This window comes from Sordaria macrospora, chromosome 7 (assembly GCF_033870435.1).
Source record: "Sordaria macrospora chromosome 7, complete sequence".
Lineage (NCBI taxonomy): Eukaryota > Fungi > Ascomycota > Sordariomycetes > Sordariales > Sordariaceae > Sordaria > Sordaria macrospora.
The window spans coordinates 3,869,468-3,884,076 of record NC_089377.1 but is presented as its reverse complement, the minus strand read 5'-3'; the positions used below and the strand labels follow the sequence as shown (position 1 = coordinate 3,884,076).

General features: G+C 51.3%; 5 protein-coding genes and 2 non-coding genes across 7 annotated transcripts; 4 read left to right on the top strand and 3 right to left on the bottom strand.

Moving 5' to 3' along the window:
- The first annotated feature begins 273 nt into the window (after positions 1 to 273).
- Positions 274 to 2,865, top strand: SMAC4_07707 (uncharacterized protein). The gene is made up of 2 exons (XM_003350852.3): positions 274 to 2,393; positions 2,477 to 2,865. The coding sequence occupies exons 1-2, from the start codon at positions 481 to 483 to the stop codon at positions 2,655 to 2,657; spliced, it is 2,094 nt and encodes a 697-aa protein (XP_003350900.2). The 5' UTR covers positions 274 to 480; the 3' UTR covers positions 2,658 to 2,865.
- A 155-nt stretch (positions 2,866 to 3,020) lies between these two features.
- Positions 3,021 to 3,091, top strand: SMAC4_14158. Its single transcript has one exon. It is a non-coding gene; the product is annotated as a tRNA-Gly (tRNA).
- A 378-nt stretch (positions 3,092 to 3,469) lies between these two features.
- Positions 3,470 to 3,562, bottom strand: SMAC4_14157. The gene is made up of 2 exons: positions 3,527 to 3,562; positions 3,470 to 3,504 (listed from the first exon to the last, which is right to left on the bottom strand). It is a non-coding gene; the product is annotated as a tRNA-Glu (tRNA).
- A 767-nt stretch (positions 3,563 to 4,329) lies between these two features.
- On the top strand, positions 4,330 to 5,429 carry SMAC4_14156 (uncharacterized protein). Its single transcript, XM_066091800.1, has 5 exons — positions 4,330 to 4,444; positions 4,509 to 4,532; positions 4,771 to 4,805; positions 4,887 to 4,976; positions 5,122 to 5,429. The coding sequence occupies exons 2-5, from the start codon at positions 4,509 to 4,511 to the stop codon at positions 5,129 to 5,131; spliced, it is 159 nt and encodes a 52-aa protein (XP_065947866.1). The 5' UTR covers positions 4,330 to 4,444; the 3' UTR covers positions 5,132 to 5,429.
- Positions 5,430 to 6,892: 1,463 nt separating this feature from the next.
- SMAC4_07708 (uncharacterized protein) lies at positions 6,893 to 7,216 on the top strand (the record flags this gene model as incomplete). Its single annotated transcript, XM_003350853.1, has 1 exon — positions 6,893 to 7,216. The coding sequence occupies one exon, from the start codon at positions 6,893 to 6,895 to the stop codon at positions 7,214 to 7,216; it is 324 nt and encodes a 107-aa protein (XP_003350901.1).
- Positions 7,217 to 8,543: 1,327 nt separating this feature from the next.
- SMAC4_07709 (uncharacterized protein) lies at positions 8,544 to 8,921 on the bottom strand (the record flags this gene model as incomplete). The annotated part of the gene is made up of 1 exon (XM_003350854.1): positions 8,544 to 8,921. One exon carries the CDS (start codon positions 8,919 to 8,921, stop codon positions 8,544 to 8,546), a length of 378 nt encoding a protein of 125 aa, XP_003350902.1.
- A 3,393-nt stretch (positions 8,922 to 12,314) lies between these two features.
- On the bottom strand, positions 12,315 to 14,480 carry SMAC4_07710 (uncharacterized protein; the record flags this gene model as incomplete). Its single annotated transcript, XM_003350855.2, has 1 exon — positions 12,315 to 14,480. The coding sequence occupies one exon, from the start codon at positions 14,478 to 14,480 to the stop codon at positions 12,315 to 12,317; it is 2,166 nt and encodes a 721-aa protein (XP_003350903.2).
- Positions 14,481 to 14,609: the final 129 nt, after the last annotated feature.

Genomic DNA, 14,609 nt, shown 5'->3' with positions numbered 1-14,609 from the left:
TGCGAGTGTTGGCACCGCCAGCAGGTGTCGCGCAGTGCAGTGCCCCAACGCCAACTCGGAACGTGGCGCCCACTGACAAAAAAGACCGGTCGGTGGTCATCACACTCTCAATGATTGCAACCACCGAATATGCGGGTTTTGTGAAAATATTGGATTGATGCCGTTGGCAGTGCCATTGAGTGTCGATCCGGGGGTCAGAGGTTGATGAGGTGAACTTGAAGTCGGAGAAGTGGAAATTCTTCTGCGGGCGACAGGATTCCACTGTAGATGGAGATCCCGCGTGTAATTTACATTGTGTAACGTTGGTAATTGCGTCACCACTTTGCCGTGGCTTGTTGACTCTTATCGTGTCCTTATCAACGACTAACAGCCACAATAAAACCCACTCCGGACCCCTACCAGCTGCTGGCGACTGGTCGCTGTAAGACTGAGATGCGGGAATGACTCGGATCCGTGGCTGAAAATTTCGGCGCTAGAACAATGCACGAGCCACCTGCAACACCGAGGAATATGCCTTCTTCCATCTCACCTCAAATAAGATCCCTGTCCAATTTTTCCATTTTGTCACAAATTCTAGACTCATCAACCTCACGGTCATCTTCATCATCGAAACAGGGGACCATCAACCTTCCTTGGTCCACCTACTATATATGGATAATCCATATTGAAGCACGGATCACAGCTTCATCCTTTCAACACTCGACTGAAACGTGCACGAAAGAAACAGATAACATCAGCCATTCAATTCCGACCTTTACGATGTGGCGAGACCCTGCAAATCTTTCATCCGACACAATGAACCAACCACAGCAACCGTCCGATTTAAACACAATGGAACAAAATGGACAACAAACAGATATTCAAATGCAAGACGCCTCGTCCGGTCAAGAATCAAAGAAACTCACCCTCCTCGACCTCCCTCCCGAAATCCTCCACCAAGTGTGCCAGCACCTCCCCCTAAAATCCGTCCGCTCCTTCCGGCTCACCAACCGTTTCCTCGGCGAGATCGGCGCCTGCCACGCCCTCCCCGAGCTAATCTTCTACCTACACACGACCGACTTCGCCGCTTTACGATCCATTGCCTCACACCCCATTTACCCGCGATATGTACGCTCTTTGGTCTACGGGTGCGACATCCTGCCCTCTCCCCGTCTCAACATGAAGCAGTATGTCAACGAATGTCGGCGTATGGAGAAGCGGCGGGCCAAGATGCACGCTCGCCACGCGTGCGACGAGGCGAATCGTCCGCCGAAACCGCTGCCCGAAATCAAGGAGAGTTATAGGGAGTATAAAAGGGTGCATCAGGCGCAGGAGGAGATTATTACCAACGACAAGGATTATGAGATTTTGAAGGAGGTGGTGGGCAAAATGACGAATTTGAAGGAGGTCATGATTAGTAGCGATTTTGAGTTTCGGTTGGGGAGTTTGAGTTCGTCGAGCTCTTCTTCGGGTTCGTCTTCTCATGGTCATGGTGGTTTGCTCCCTGGACATGATGGAGGGAGCGGGAGCGGGCCGAAGAGCGATGCGCTTAAGAATTGCAGGACGCCCTTCGACAAACTCGATTGTCTGACGTCGCTGGATGGCGAGAAAGGGCAGGAAGGCGTGCGGCATCTTCGAGCGATTCTGATGGCTGTGAAAGAGGCGCGGATCGAGCTTAAGAGTCTCTGCGCAGGGCTGATTCACTGGAGCTTTTTCAACGAGTCGTTGGGCAACTTTGGGTTTCACAGCATGGGAAACCTGTTGTCCAACTTGACGAGGTTCGAGCTGCTCGTACTGCCTGGGCCCAGCCAAGATCCGGAGGATTTGCAAAACGCGGACGCTACCGAGATGAATAACATGAGCATCGACGTCATGGACGAGATTTATCGGTGTCAGGAGCTGATGAGGACGGGTGTTATCAGGAAGCTGGTCAAGAATATGCCGAACTTGGAGATTTTGTCCATCGGGTTCATGGATCACGCGGAGGACAACGATTTCATCTTCCCTGCTAGGTTGCAGGATGTCATTCCGCTGAACCACACATTTCCGAACCTGGAGTCGCTGAAGCTCGAAGGCCTGGAGACGGAGAGGCAGGAGTTGACCGACTTCGTGGTCAGACATAAGGACAGTCTGATGAAGTTGGAGCTTAGAGATATGCGACTCGTCACGACCTCGTGGAGGAAGCTGTTGCCGGAGCTGCGGTATGAGCTCAAGACGGAGTTGATGGAGGAGGTATCGATCTACGGCATGGCGCTGGGAATGGGCGAGGAGGACGACGATAATGAGCTGGAGGAGTGGTTTATGGGTGATCCGGAGGACCATGGGGCGACGGAGCTGGCGACCAGAGTCCAAAAGTACTTTATGGATCCGAGCAAGGCCGATTGCCCGCTATCAAGGGAGAATATGGAGCCTGTGTGAGTACCCACCATTCAATCCGATCGTCCGATGGATGCATCATAACGAGACGAGACGGAAGCTAACCTTCGATGAAAAACAGACCGGATGATGACTTGATGGACGAAGACATGATGGACCATGGTTTTGATGGGGCGATACCGGAACACGAGCTGGCGGAGCTGATCCTGGGAGGCATGGACTTCCCCGGAGGTGGAAATCCGTTTGGGGATCCATTTGATGATCCGTCTTTTGAGCCTCCAGCGTGGATGAATGATTTCTAGATGGGAGGGGAGGGGTTGCACATTGTACGGAAAATGGTATAATGATGTCCTCACGGAATGATGGAAGGAAGGAGTATACAAAATGTTTAGAACACGCAGCGGCAACAGTTATGTTGAAACACAATGAATTTTATGAGTATCTAGCAAAGGACGATCGTATAATAAGGAGATGTAGAAATAACGTACAATGAAAGTTTGAACAGAAGGGCTTTGTTAATCGACTTTTAATGTATACAAACGTGGACAAGTTTTGGTCGTCGATCGCAAGTTGAACCGCATGCTGCAACCGTATGCAAGACGGTAGCATACAATACTACGCTGATAGGTTCAAGCTTTAGTGAAAATATCAACATCAACCAATAAGCGCCAGTGGTTTAGTGGTAAAATCCATCGTTGCCATCGATGGGCCCCGCGTTCGATTCGCGGCTGGCGCAAATACGGTTTCTCTTTTTATACTTTTTGCTTCTTGGTTTGAGTTTCAGCTTCACAACTGCGGTACAGGCGGGTCATCACAAAAGCGATTTGCAAGGCGAGCCCTGATCTTTCTTTTTACTTCTCGTCTGTATTCGTTCCGTAGTTGTGCGCTTCTATCCTGGGGACAATTTTCTACAAGCGAAAAAAAAAAAAAGGTGTAAGAACATTAAACCATCTGTTATGCTGTTTTCATGTTCCTTTTTCGTATCATTTCCGTCTGCGCATCAGTCACGCAAAACCGGCGGGGTCCGTGCACTGCAATTTTTGCTAACAAGTTCATTGTGGGAAGCAAAAAGGAACTGAACCACAATGGACAAAAATGCCAAAAAATATTGAGACTCGGATACCGGGAGTCGAACCCGGGGCTGTTGAGAGAGCAGTCACTCCTGAAGAAGTGAGAGTCAACGATGTTACCGCTACACCATACCCGATTCTAGATCCGAGAGGATCTGAAGGAGATGGTCCCGATTGGATGATGAGAGAATGGGTCTGGAGTTGGGGTTATGAAGGGGGGAACTTCTGTGTGGTGTGGGTGGACTTCTTTGGTGTGGTGTGATGGCTCGAAGGTGGGTTTGGCCGGGACCGGGGCCGGGACAAGGGTGAGAGTGTAAGAGGGTTTGAGGGTTGAGGATGTGGTTGTCGGTTGCTACACTCACGGTTTGTTGATGCACATTTCATAACGAGACAGGTTACTTTGCAAGACTTTCTTCGTTGTCATATTCGTTGTTCAGTATCTACCTGTTGGGCGAATTGCAGATACATGGCCAGATGTTGGTCTGGTGATTGATGGTTTCGGGTTGGACCTAAGCCTCACGGGAGCGGGAAGTGAGTTTGAGGGTTGGGAGTGGGTGAGACCTCGACCTGCTGCATGTTTAGCTTTGTTGGTAACATCCAAGCGAGTGACGCTTTCCCCCGTATTAGAAATGTGCCAGTTTGGGTATCCGGAGAGCAGCGGCCACTGTCCAGCACGGGCATTGGGACCATCCGGAACCAACGCCGGCGTGATCGGCACCGGGCCTTTGACATGAGGTCGGGAAACACGGAGGTGGCCGTGCACATGGCGGGACAAGTGACCGAGTGGACGACAGCAAGCTTCCAGCCCTGGGCAAAAGAGGAACATGGGCCTGCACAGACCACCCACCTGACCCAAAACGGACTAGCGTAACCTTGTGCGCTTTGCAACCCCCCACAGAATGGTTGCTGACTAACCACGCACAAGGTGAATTTTCAATGACAGTCGCGAAACTCATTCCCTCCTCTCCGAAGTGTAGCGACAACGGTATTTACGAGGAGCCCATTCGAGATCCGTCAAGGTGCGTTTTGCGCGACAACCAGATATTGCCAATTTGACCATCAGTACTAACTGTCGCCGTCAAGATGATTGAACCATCCCTCAAGGCGGTTAGTAGCCCCCGTTGACTCCCAGAACACCCGAATTTCCCTCGAAAAAGACAAGACAAGGCGACAAGCGGCCATCACGACAAAGGCCGCAGGACAGCCAGCGACGATATCCACACAACGCCGACCATGACGACAACATGACGATGAACACGATAACGACGACCGCCACGAATCAACCGACCGATCACACATTGTTGGAGGAATAAGCAGAAGTCTGACCATGGTGTTGCTATTCTAGTTGGCGTCGAAGTTCAACTGCGACAAGATGATTTGGTATGTCTTCCTGACGAACCTCTGCCAAACCGCAGAGATCGCAAGCAATCACCGACCGAAATACTAACAGACTCGAAACAGCCGCAAGTGCTACGCTCGTCTCCCTCCTCGTGCCACCAACTGCCGCAAGCGCAAGTGCGGCCACACCAACCAGCTCCGCCCCAAGAAGAAGTACGTCTACGCAATTCTCCGATACCGAATTCGATCGATACAATTAGCACCAGCACCACGATCACCTCATTCACAACCACCACCACCACCTCACATTTCGGCCAACCACACTCTAGATATCGTACTAACAATAACCCCCCTCTAGGCTTAAATAAGCGGATCGCCCCCCACTCGGGTTCAGACTTCAGCAGTTCTTTTCTTCGACAACGAAGACGTATTGGTGGACGACTATGGCTTGCTTTGTTGTCGCTGTCGCTATCGCTGCAGCGGCGCCTTGACGGAAGAAGGAGGATTGGAAACATTCAGCTTACTTCTGGCTGCTGCAATACCGCTACAACAAACATCATCCGGACTACCACATCACGACATTTTTTCGGACTGGGGCGGATTTGTTAGCAAAGCAAGACTTCTGTAGCACGAATACGAAGACTGCTGCCGTCTGACCTTGGTTTTAGGTTCATGATGACAGTCTGAAAAAAAAATCATACCCTGTTTTGTGGCAACGGCTTTTTGTGACTAATGCTGTGAGGGAGAGATTGGATGGATCGACGACCGACACTACAGGGAGAATGACGACCACGTTGGCGAGTGCCTATGACAGGAGTGATGGAGGGTGCGCAAGCAGAACAGCGTCAGAGGCTTGGTTTCGCCACGCCTACCGCCTTTAAGACCTGCTCTCCCATGACTGGTACGACGGTCATGCTTCGTCGATTGGAAGCTCTTCTCAACACTCTGCTTCAAACACTGCTCATTCCACACCAAGGACCACAGACGACCTTATTCACTCAGACCTGAAGGGCAACCATGAACGGCGGCAAGACTGGGACAATCGTCGGTCTCCTCCTATGGTCAATAACCTCTTGCCTCCTGGTGCAAGTGCGCCTGGTCCTTGGTGTCACTCCTTTTCTGTTTCCGTCAAGTTTGTTGCCTCTTCTCTTACACTCGGAATATCTTGCGTTTGACAAAGTTCCATCCAATGATCATGCCTTGGACGAGTGTCCACTGTCTTTATCCCGCCGCATGGCATTCGTTATACCACAAGCTGGTTCGATGGTCGAGCAATAAACTCATCCCCCTACCTAGTCATCATGCAACGAGGAAGTCGTTCTGAATAAAAGGCTGTATTGGCTCAAGGATGGGGAAGTCGAGAACATCGATGATGCAGGTACTACAAGCCACAACTCGCAATTGCCGCTGCCGGTTGATTACTGAGGCTTTCATTTACACTCGCTTACCTCACTCTTTTGAAGTTGCTCAAAACTATCAAGTGTGAGCCTCGTGCTACGGTACTACTTGGGGTTTTGAAGCAGTGCAGCGGAGATGAGGCTTGACCCTCGCGGCTCCAATGGTCATAACGGGTTGTGGTGGTTACACACTGCAAGTAAATATGTGGAATTGCCTTTCGTTGGAAGGTCGGGTTGCCTTTACCGGTATTCCGACAGATTGTTGATCTGTTGCCGTTGACGGGAGCCAAGACAACTTTGTTTGGGAATCACTTTATGTCGAGATGATGATTGTAGCGGTGATGATGACCAAGATGATTATGTGAGTAGCTATTCCTAGCTCGCGTTCTCAACATCGTCGGTGTCGGTGTTTGTTTGTGGCTCTGCTCATGATCGTCATGGCCTTGCTCCAGAGTCTAGACTCAGGATGTTGTGAGAAGGACGCTCCGAGCCTGACATTGACGTTACAGCTTACTTGCTCAGGACCAGAGGTCGGCAGTTGAGACGCTGATCAACATTATCTTGATTCCTCGGATCAAGGTGCGGGAAAAAGTATAAAGCCATCGTCCATCTCCTGCTTCTCAGTCCAAACTCATTCCATGAGCATCATCAACATCACAAGCTTCCGAACATCCACAAGCAACCAAACAAACATCTTGGCCCTTTCACAAAGACATAACCCAACCAACCAAAATGAAGTTCACCATCATCCTCCTCACCTTCGGCACCACCACTGGCGTCCTCGCCGCCGACCTTGTCGACTTCTGGACCGACGCTAACTTCCTCGGCCTCAAGCACACCGGCCAAGGCAACGTTGGCGAATGCAAGAACCTTCCCGGTGACTTCAACGATAGAATCTCATCCGCCAAAGCCCGGTCCGGCTACAGATGCACCGTCTGGATCGACGCCAACTGCAACACCGGCACCACCGGCTATAGCTTCGATACCAGTTCGGGCTCGAGCTTCCCTGGATGGATCAACGATAAGGCTAGCAGCTGGAAGTGTGTTAGGGCTTGAGATCGTGGATTTATCGCCGCACTTCCAGTCTTGATAGGTGGAATATTGGAGGAGAAGTGGATGGGGTGAGGGAGGAAGGTGTTTTGCAGGTGGAGGTGGAGGTGGAGGTATAGGGTCGTTGAAATGAGCGGAACAGATGGAGGAGGGAAGTTGAGGGCGGACGGTTGGGATTCGAGTGGTGCAGTGAGGGAAGTAAATGAGGGAAGAAAATGAGATGATGAACAGAAGTGGAAGTGGAAGTGCTGAAGGTTTCAAAGCGGAGAAGTTGACGGAGCTGGAAGACGCGGAACACACAGCCGATGGACAGTCGAATGGTGGTGGTTCTACGAGGTGGAGTGAAGGAGTGGAGGAAGTCACGACTTGCGAGTGCTGGATACACGAGTGGCGGAGTGAGGATGGGAACTGAGAAGTCTGTTTCTTTGCCCCGTCCAGTCTTTTTCTTCCTTTTCTTCGATATTTTGCTTGGAAAACCCCAATTTGTATCATGCATGCCCCCTGCTATCATTCATTCAATCAACAAAAGGATCCTTTTACCCCATGCTTGCGTTCAGTAATTCAACATGTTTTGTCTTTCGAGTGAAAGTGAAGGTCAACCTCAATGTGGTATTTTCTTGTTTTTCGGATATCTTCTTGTCATTATTCTTGTAACCTCTGCAATTGCGGAATACATCCTGTCTCGTTCAAAATCCATCAAGTGATCATATCTCCCGATTCTTCCACTCTCGTTTCCCTTTTTCAATTTATACACAGCTTCCTATCTACCTATACCTAGCCACAGTTAAGGTTCAACTGTTCCTCCATGCATTGACAATCCCACTTCTTGCTGCCAGTACATTATCAACAGACAACAAAGCGAAATGAAAGTCATTCGGTTTTCTGAAACCTATTTCCACTGGCATCTCTCTCATCCCTTCACATTCATCTACCTTGTTTGCATCACTTGTCTCGAAGTCATCTGAGCAAAAAATGTATAAAAGGCCTTTTATTGAAGAACGAATGAAGCATGCTGGGGCTGGGGGTTTAATACAAACAACAACAGGGGGCAAAAAACAATCTAAGGAAAAGGAAAGAATAAGACAGGGCAAAGGAACAGGCTCCTTCCCCTTCCTCACTTCGACACTCCGACTCTCAACCGACTCTCCGACTCCGACTCGTGTGCTCAGCACCGGGTTCCAACATCCACCTCTCTAACTCCCACCACCTCCTTCCCATCGCATCATCCGCCAACCCCAACTGCCGCTTCTCCACCACCTCCTCCAAACCTTTACTCCATCTCCATCACAACCATATAATCCAATATGAGGACTCAGTCCAACCCAATCAGGACCTAAGCCTTAACACACTTCCAAGAGCTAGCCTTATCATTAATCCAATCCGGGAAGCTTGCACTGCCCGGGTTCTGGTTGAATGAGAACCCAGTGCCCTTGCAATCCTTATCGACCCAAATCGTGCAGCGGAACCCGGCCTTGGCCTTGCCAGAGGAGGAAATGTCGTTGAAGTTGGAGGGAAGGTTCTTGCAGTCGCCGACGTTGGCGGAGCCCGTGAACTTGAGGTCCAGGAAGTTCTTGTTCTTCCAGAGGTCGATGAGGTCTTGGGCGCGGGCTTCGAGGATGGGGGCAGGTTCGGCGATGGCTTCGGGAGCGGGGGCCGGGGCGGCGATGGCCACGGTGGCGAGGAGGGTGGTGAGGATGGTGGTGAGTTGCATTTTGATGGTTGGATTGGGGTTGTTTGGTTGGGAAGGTGGTTTGTTTGTTTAGTTTGGTTGTTTGGATTGGAGATGAGTGTGAAGTGGATGTGGTTGCTGATGAGGAAAATAGTTGGGTTGAAGGGCGATGGGATGGAGTGTTTTATACTCGTCGTCGAAGCCTTCGATGTTCGTGGAGTTGAGTGTCTTGAGGTGAGTTCTAACCTTTGTCGAGCCCTTCGTCTTCGCCTCTTCGACAGTTGATTCCCTTCGGAATTTGCACTCTCCAAATCGATCACCACAACTCCGACGTTGATAACCATCAGCACCGACCAGGAATAGCTTCTCACATCATCTCCGTCCTCACCATTGCCTCTTTCCAAAGTGGTTACCAGAGAAACTCATCTTGACTCGCATCAAAATGTGCTAAGAAAGGCAATCCGACATCTGATGTCTCGGGATTCTTTACTCGAACAAAGTGAAGTGACCACATCAACCGGAGTTTCTTCTTGAGCCCTACGTCAACAAAACCACGCCCCTTACTCCTCAAAATACCCCAGCCAATGATCATCAGCCAAGTCAAAGAAAAGACTGCTACCAAGCCTCACTTCCGCCGCGCCGCTTAAAACTGAGCAGCGAATCCCCTAGCTCCGAGTCGTACCAGGCTGACAAGAGTAAGATAAGCCCAATCTATTTCGCCTGGCACTGCAGAGTGCAAGCTATTTTTCTCCCCCGCATCAGCTCGCCGCCTCGCACGGCAGATGGATTCGCCTTACACGGCAGGTCTTTGGCAGCTCACTCGTCTAACGAGAGCACCTATGGAAGCCCAACAGCTACCAGTGAGTGAGTGGCCAGGCGGTGAAACCAGCAACTCCAGTCAGGGTTTGACCTGTAGTCAGCCTACCAATGACCACGCTGGATGAGGTGATATAAGGGAAGCTTGTTTATTCGTCTGACAGATCTGGAGTCTCACAGGGTAATGCTCGAATCAGGGGCCACACGCTCTATGCACACAACCGCGGAAGTACAACCGGGGACGAGCTCGATTATTCGTCTGCCGACAGATTTGGAATCTCACAGATATGGAGTGATGCGCGAATCAGGGGTAGTACACACACTGAACCATGTACGCACACACCCGAGGATGTACAGCTGGGGACCTGCTTGATCATTCGTCTGACGGCTAAGCCCTACGTAAGGGGCGCTCGCTTTACCGTAAAGTGCCGCAAGCCAGGGGTAGCACAACATTACAACGTACCTCTACGTTACTCGACGTCCGACGAATATGCGATCGACCTGTCAGTTGATTTCTTCCCTTTCCCACCAACTCAGCCTGTATAAGCTGTAGCACCCGCTTCCCCGGATTCTGGGAGCCAGTCAATGACCACCACTGTGCGTACGTCGTGTATTTATACAACGTCTGCCGTAGGACCGTGGGTACCTGTAGGCAGCCACAACAGGGAGACAAGGGACTGGCTAGAGACATGGATCGGCCTTCATGTGGTCATTCGGCAGTCAACAGTCAAACCTCGAACATCAGTGGTCAGTGGTCAGTGGTCAGTCGGATTTAGCCCGTCTGCCTGTCAGGTCACTCCAGCCTGACATTCCGCCAAGCCTCCAAGATAAACAGGCCAACAGGTCACGGATGCCCTTTCTGTTAGATGCTTGATGTCGGGGAAGGATCTCGACCTTGAGTTTTAAAACGCAATATAAATGCGGTGAGACAGTGTGTTCTAGACTTTTCCAGACTCCGGGAACATGGATAAAATAAATCCTCTCGGGTTCTCATGTCAGATGCCGTCGATGTCAGATGCTGTCGGATTCTAGTATCCATTGTCCAGCCCGGTAAGGCAGGTAAGGCAGGTATTGAGATGCAAGGAGCCTCCAAGCTTCCAAGCCAGGGTAAGCAATTTGCGGGTAAGGGCTTAAGGCAGGCTGGCGGCCGCTTGAGGGCGAAGCATGCAGTCAACCATTATCGGTTGATGATACTAGACCCTTGACGTGGACGCCTTTCTGATATTGCACTTTACAGAGTTATTACCAGCAGGAAGCAGACCCTGGAGCCTGATAGACGGACGACTGCTTTGACATCCTTGTTGGGCCGTAGGGCAGCAGGGGTGATCTTGAACGCGGATGGCCAGACGGATAGAGCAATATGACAGTCATTGCTCCTTCTCTGTTTCTACTCATGTCCTTGATATTGAGTTTTTTATTCTGTTTTTCGGAGCCAGGGTGCTTGGCAGCCAGAGTTTGAAAGTGAAGCACGCAAAGGAAACCAAAGAAAGAACAGGCCAAGCAAGGGACAAGGAAAAGATAAGGAGATGAAAAAACAAAAGAAAAGAAGAAAAGAAAGTCCAAACGACAAAGAAAAAGGTCAAAGGCAAGGGATTAGCCGGCCAAGCAAGCAAGCAAGCAAGCAAAACATCAAAGACACTGCGAACGAAAGACACTACTGCCTTCAATGTTCCAGAGAAAACAGACATCATGAGCATGAGCATATTACCATGACAACATCAACCACCCCTTCCTCGCCAGACCTCGCCAAAACTGCCGACCAACGGCAAAACCTCCTCACAGCACGGGTCTGACGGGTGCCACGGGTGTAAGGGAAAATAGGGGTTCAAATAAAACAAACCTACCTCTCAGAGTCTTGGCGCTGCGTCTATAAATGAAGCATCAGCACTCTGACAGTAAGACAGTAAGACGGTAAGATTCTAAGCGATGCCCCTGTAGATTAGCCGAGCGGGCATGGCGCCTGATAATCTGATATCTGACGGCCTGTAAAGAGAACTGTAGAGTACCTGCATGTACTTTAGGATCGTGTGTTCTGGATTGTTTTCGGGCACTTGGCTCACCTTTAATGGCAATCCCTTTGGTGTTTGGAGCGTCCATAGCTGTTGGATGATTGACGATCGGCTATTGGTAAGCTTGGTTCTGGAGTCTGAATGGACTGGATCCTTCGGAGGTAAGCCCAGGCTCCTCCAAGGCCAATGACCTCAACGTCTTCAGCGGAGAGCCTTCCAAACGTAACCGAGTCCTTGTGTTGTGCTCGGGAGGACTGCTCAGACGCGGGCCAGAGTGGACGGAAGGCCGAAAGATGGTTTCTTCCTCCACAAGCACTCATTTTCTCCTCTGACTAAAACTGCCTGCCAAGGAAACCAAAAAAAAAAAAAAAAAAAAAAAAAAAAAACCTCGAATGTTTAGATTTTTGAACTCCTCCAGCAGACCAGAGCAAAACTATAGTATGTAGGTATGTCCAAGAGTTCCTCTATGCAAGAAAAGTGTACCATCTATATATCTTTCCTCCCTCCTTCCCTCCCTCCTCCTCATCATTCTCTTTCCTCCTTCCTTCCTCATCACCCCCATTCCCATTACTTACTCCCACTCGCACTCATTACCCCTCACCCCCATTCCTCACGCCTTAGTCTCAACCTCCTCCTTCACCCCTTCCTCCCCCTTTACTTCCCCCCCCTCCGTCATCAACATCTCCTGCGCCCTCCACAACTGCGCATACACCCCGTTAGCGTCCATCAACTCCCTATGCGTCCCCTGCTCCACCACCGTCCCCTCCTTCAAAACAATAATCAAATCAGCATCATAAATTGTCCTTAACCGATGCGCCACGAACAAGCTCGTCTTTTTCTCTTCTCCTTCTTTACCCAGCCCTCTCAAAATATTATTGATATTTTCCATCAAAGCCTGCTCAGTATGTGTATCCAATGCACTCGTAGCCTCGTCGAAGAACAACAGGGGGGGATCTTTCAGGATGAGTCGAGACACGGCAAGACGCTGTTTCTCACCGCCGGAAATCATGAGGCCCCGTTCACCGACTTTCGTCTGGTAGCCGTCGCGCCATGACACGATTTTCTCGTGGATGTGCGCCCGCTTGGCGGCTTCGATTACTTGCTCGGGAGAAGCGGAGAGGTTGCCGTAGCGGATGTTGTGCTCGACTGTATCGTTGAATAAGGGAGTATCTTGCGGGACAACGCCAATGCTGCGGCGGAGAGAGTCAAGTGTGACAGAGCGGATGTCTTGGTTGTCGATGGAGATTGTGCCCTTTTGCACGTCGTAGGACCGAAACAAGAGGCGGAGAAGCGTGGACTTGCCGCAGCCGGAGGGGCCGACGATGGCGACCTTCTTACCGGCCGGGATGGTCAGGGATAGATCCCGCAGGATGGGAGACTCGGGGTGATACCCGAAGGTGACGTTTTGGAACTTGATCTCGCCGCCGCCGCGGGTCAGAGACAAAGGCTTAGCGTCGGGTTGTTCCTTGATGGTCACGTTGACTTTTTGCAGGTTGAAGAGGGTTTCCATGTCTAGAAGCGACTGGCGAAGTTCGCGGTAGACGGAACCGAGGAAGTTCAAGGGCACGGAAAGCTGGAAGACGAGCTGGTTGATCAGCACCAGATCGCCGACTGTCAGCTTACCCGTCGACACGCCGTGGGCGCCCATGTACATCATGACCGTCAGGGCGGTGGAGAAGATGATGTTTTGGCCCGAGTTGAGGAACGCCAGAGAAGTGGCGACCTTGATGCTGTTCTTCTCGTACTGGGTCAGGGCCTTATCGTAGCGGCCGACCTCGTAGGCTTCGTTGTTGAAGTACTTGACGGCTTCGTAGTTAATCAGGGAGTCAACAGCCACTGTAGACGCCTTGTTATCCGCGGCATTAGCCTGGCGACGGAACTTTGTGCGCCACGCCGTCGTGAGAATGGTAAACGCCGTGTAGCTGACCATAGTCAGGGCCGTCAGGGCCGCAAACTCCCAGCCAAAGTTGTAGGTCAAAATACCGCACACCATGGAGATCTCCAAAGCCGTAGGCACAATGTGGAACACCATGCTGGTCAACAGGAAGCTGATGCCCTTGGTACCACGGTCGATAGCCCTGGTCAACCCGCCCGTCTGCTTGGACAGGTGGAAGCTCAGATCCAGATTCAGCAGATGTCCAAATGTGTTCTTGGCGACCTTGCGAATCGCCTTTTGCGCAACCGACGCGAAGACGGCATTCCTCAGTTCCTGCGAAACCACAGCGCCTATCCTCGCCGCTCCATAACCCAGGATCATAGCGCCCGCTACGGCTGTGACCGATCCACCCGTTGTAGAAAAGTCGATGTTGAGCGAGTCGACGATCTCGCGGAAGTAAAAGGGTACTTGGACGTTAAGCACCTTGCCACCAACCAGCAAGCTGATAGCCAGCACTACTCGCGCCTTGTCGCCCCAGCTGCCCTTGGGCCACAGGTATTTGGACATTTCCTTCATGATAGCCCAGTCGGCCTTGCGCTGTTCCTGCGCGGTTTTATCGATGGCGGCGAGGGGATCGACGGGGCCTCGACCGGTGGCCTTGGGTACGGCGGATGTAAGGGATTTCGCGGCATCCTCTTTGGAGCTGCTACTGCTATTGGGACCGTATAGAAGTGCGGGAGAGGTGGAAAAGGAAGCTCTTAGGTTGGCGATGGTGGGTGTCGCGTGGATGGAGGAGAGTCGGGGAGCCCAGAGACGGGGGCCGCGGAGGAGGATGGAATTGCCATGGGCTCGATGGAGGCTTGTAGCAGCCATGGTGCTGAGCTTTATAGACGGCGCCATGGTTGGTGTAGTTGTGGGTGCCCCGGGAGCATTGGCTGCTCCTCAAGGGGGTTGTGCCGTTGTGGTGTCGAGTCCGTATAAGTCGGCCGGAGATGGGGTCCGAGTGACGAGTAGACGGAAGAAGAGAGA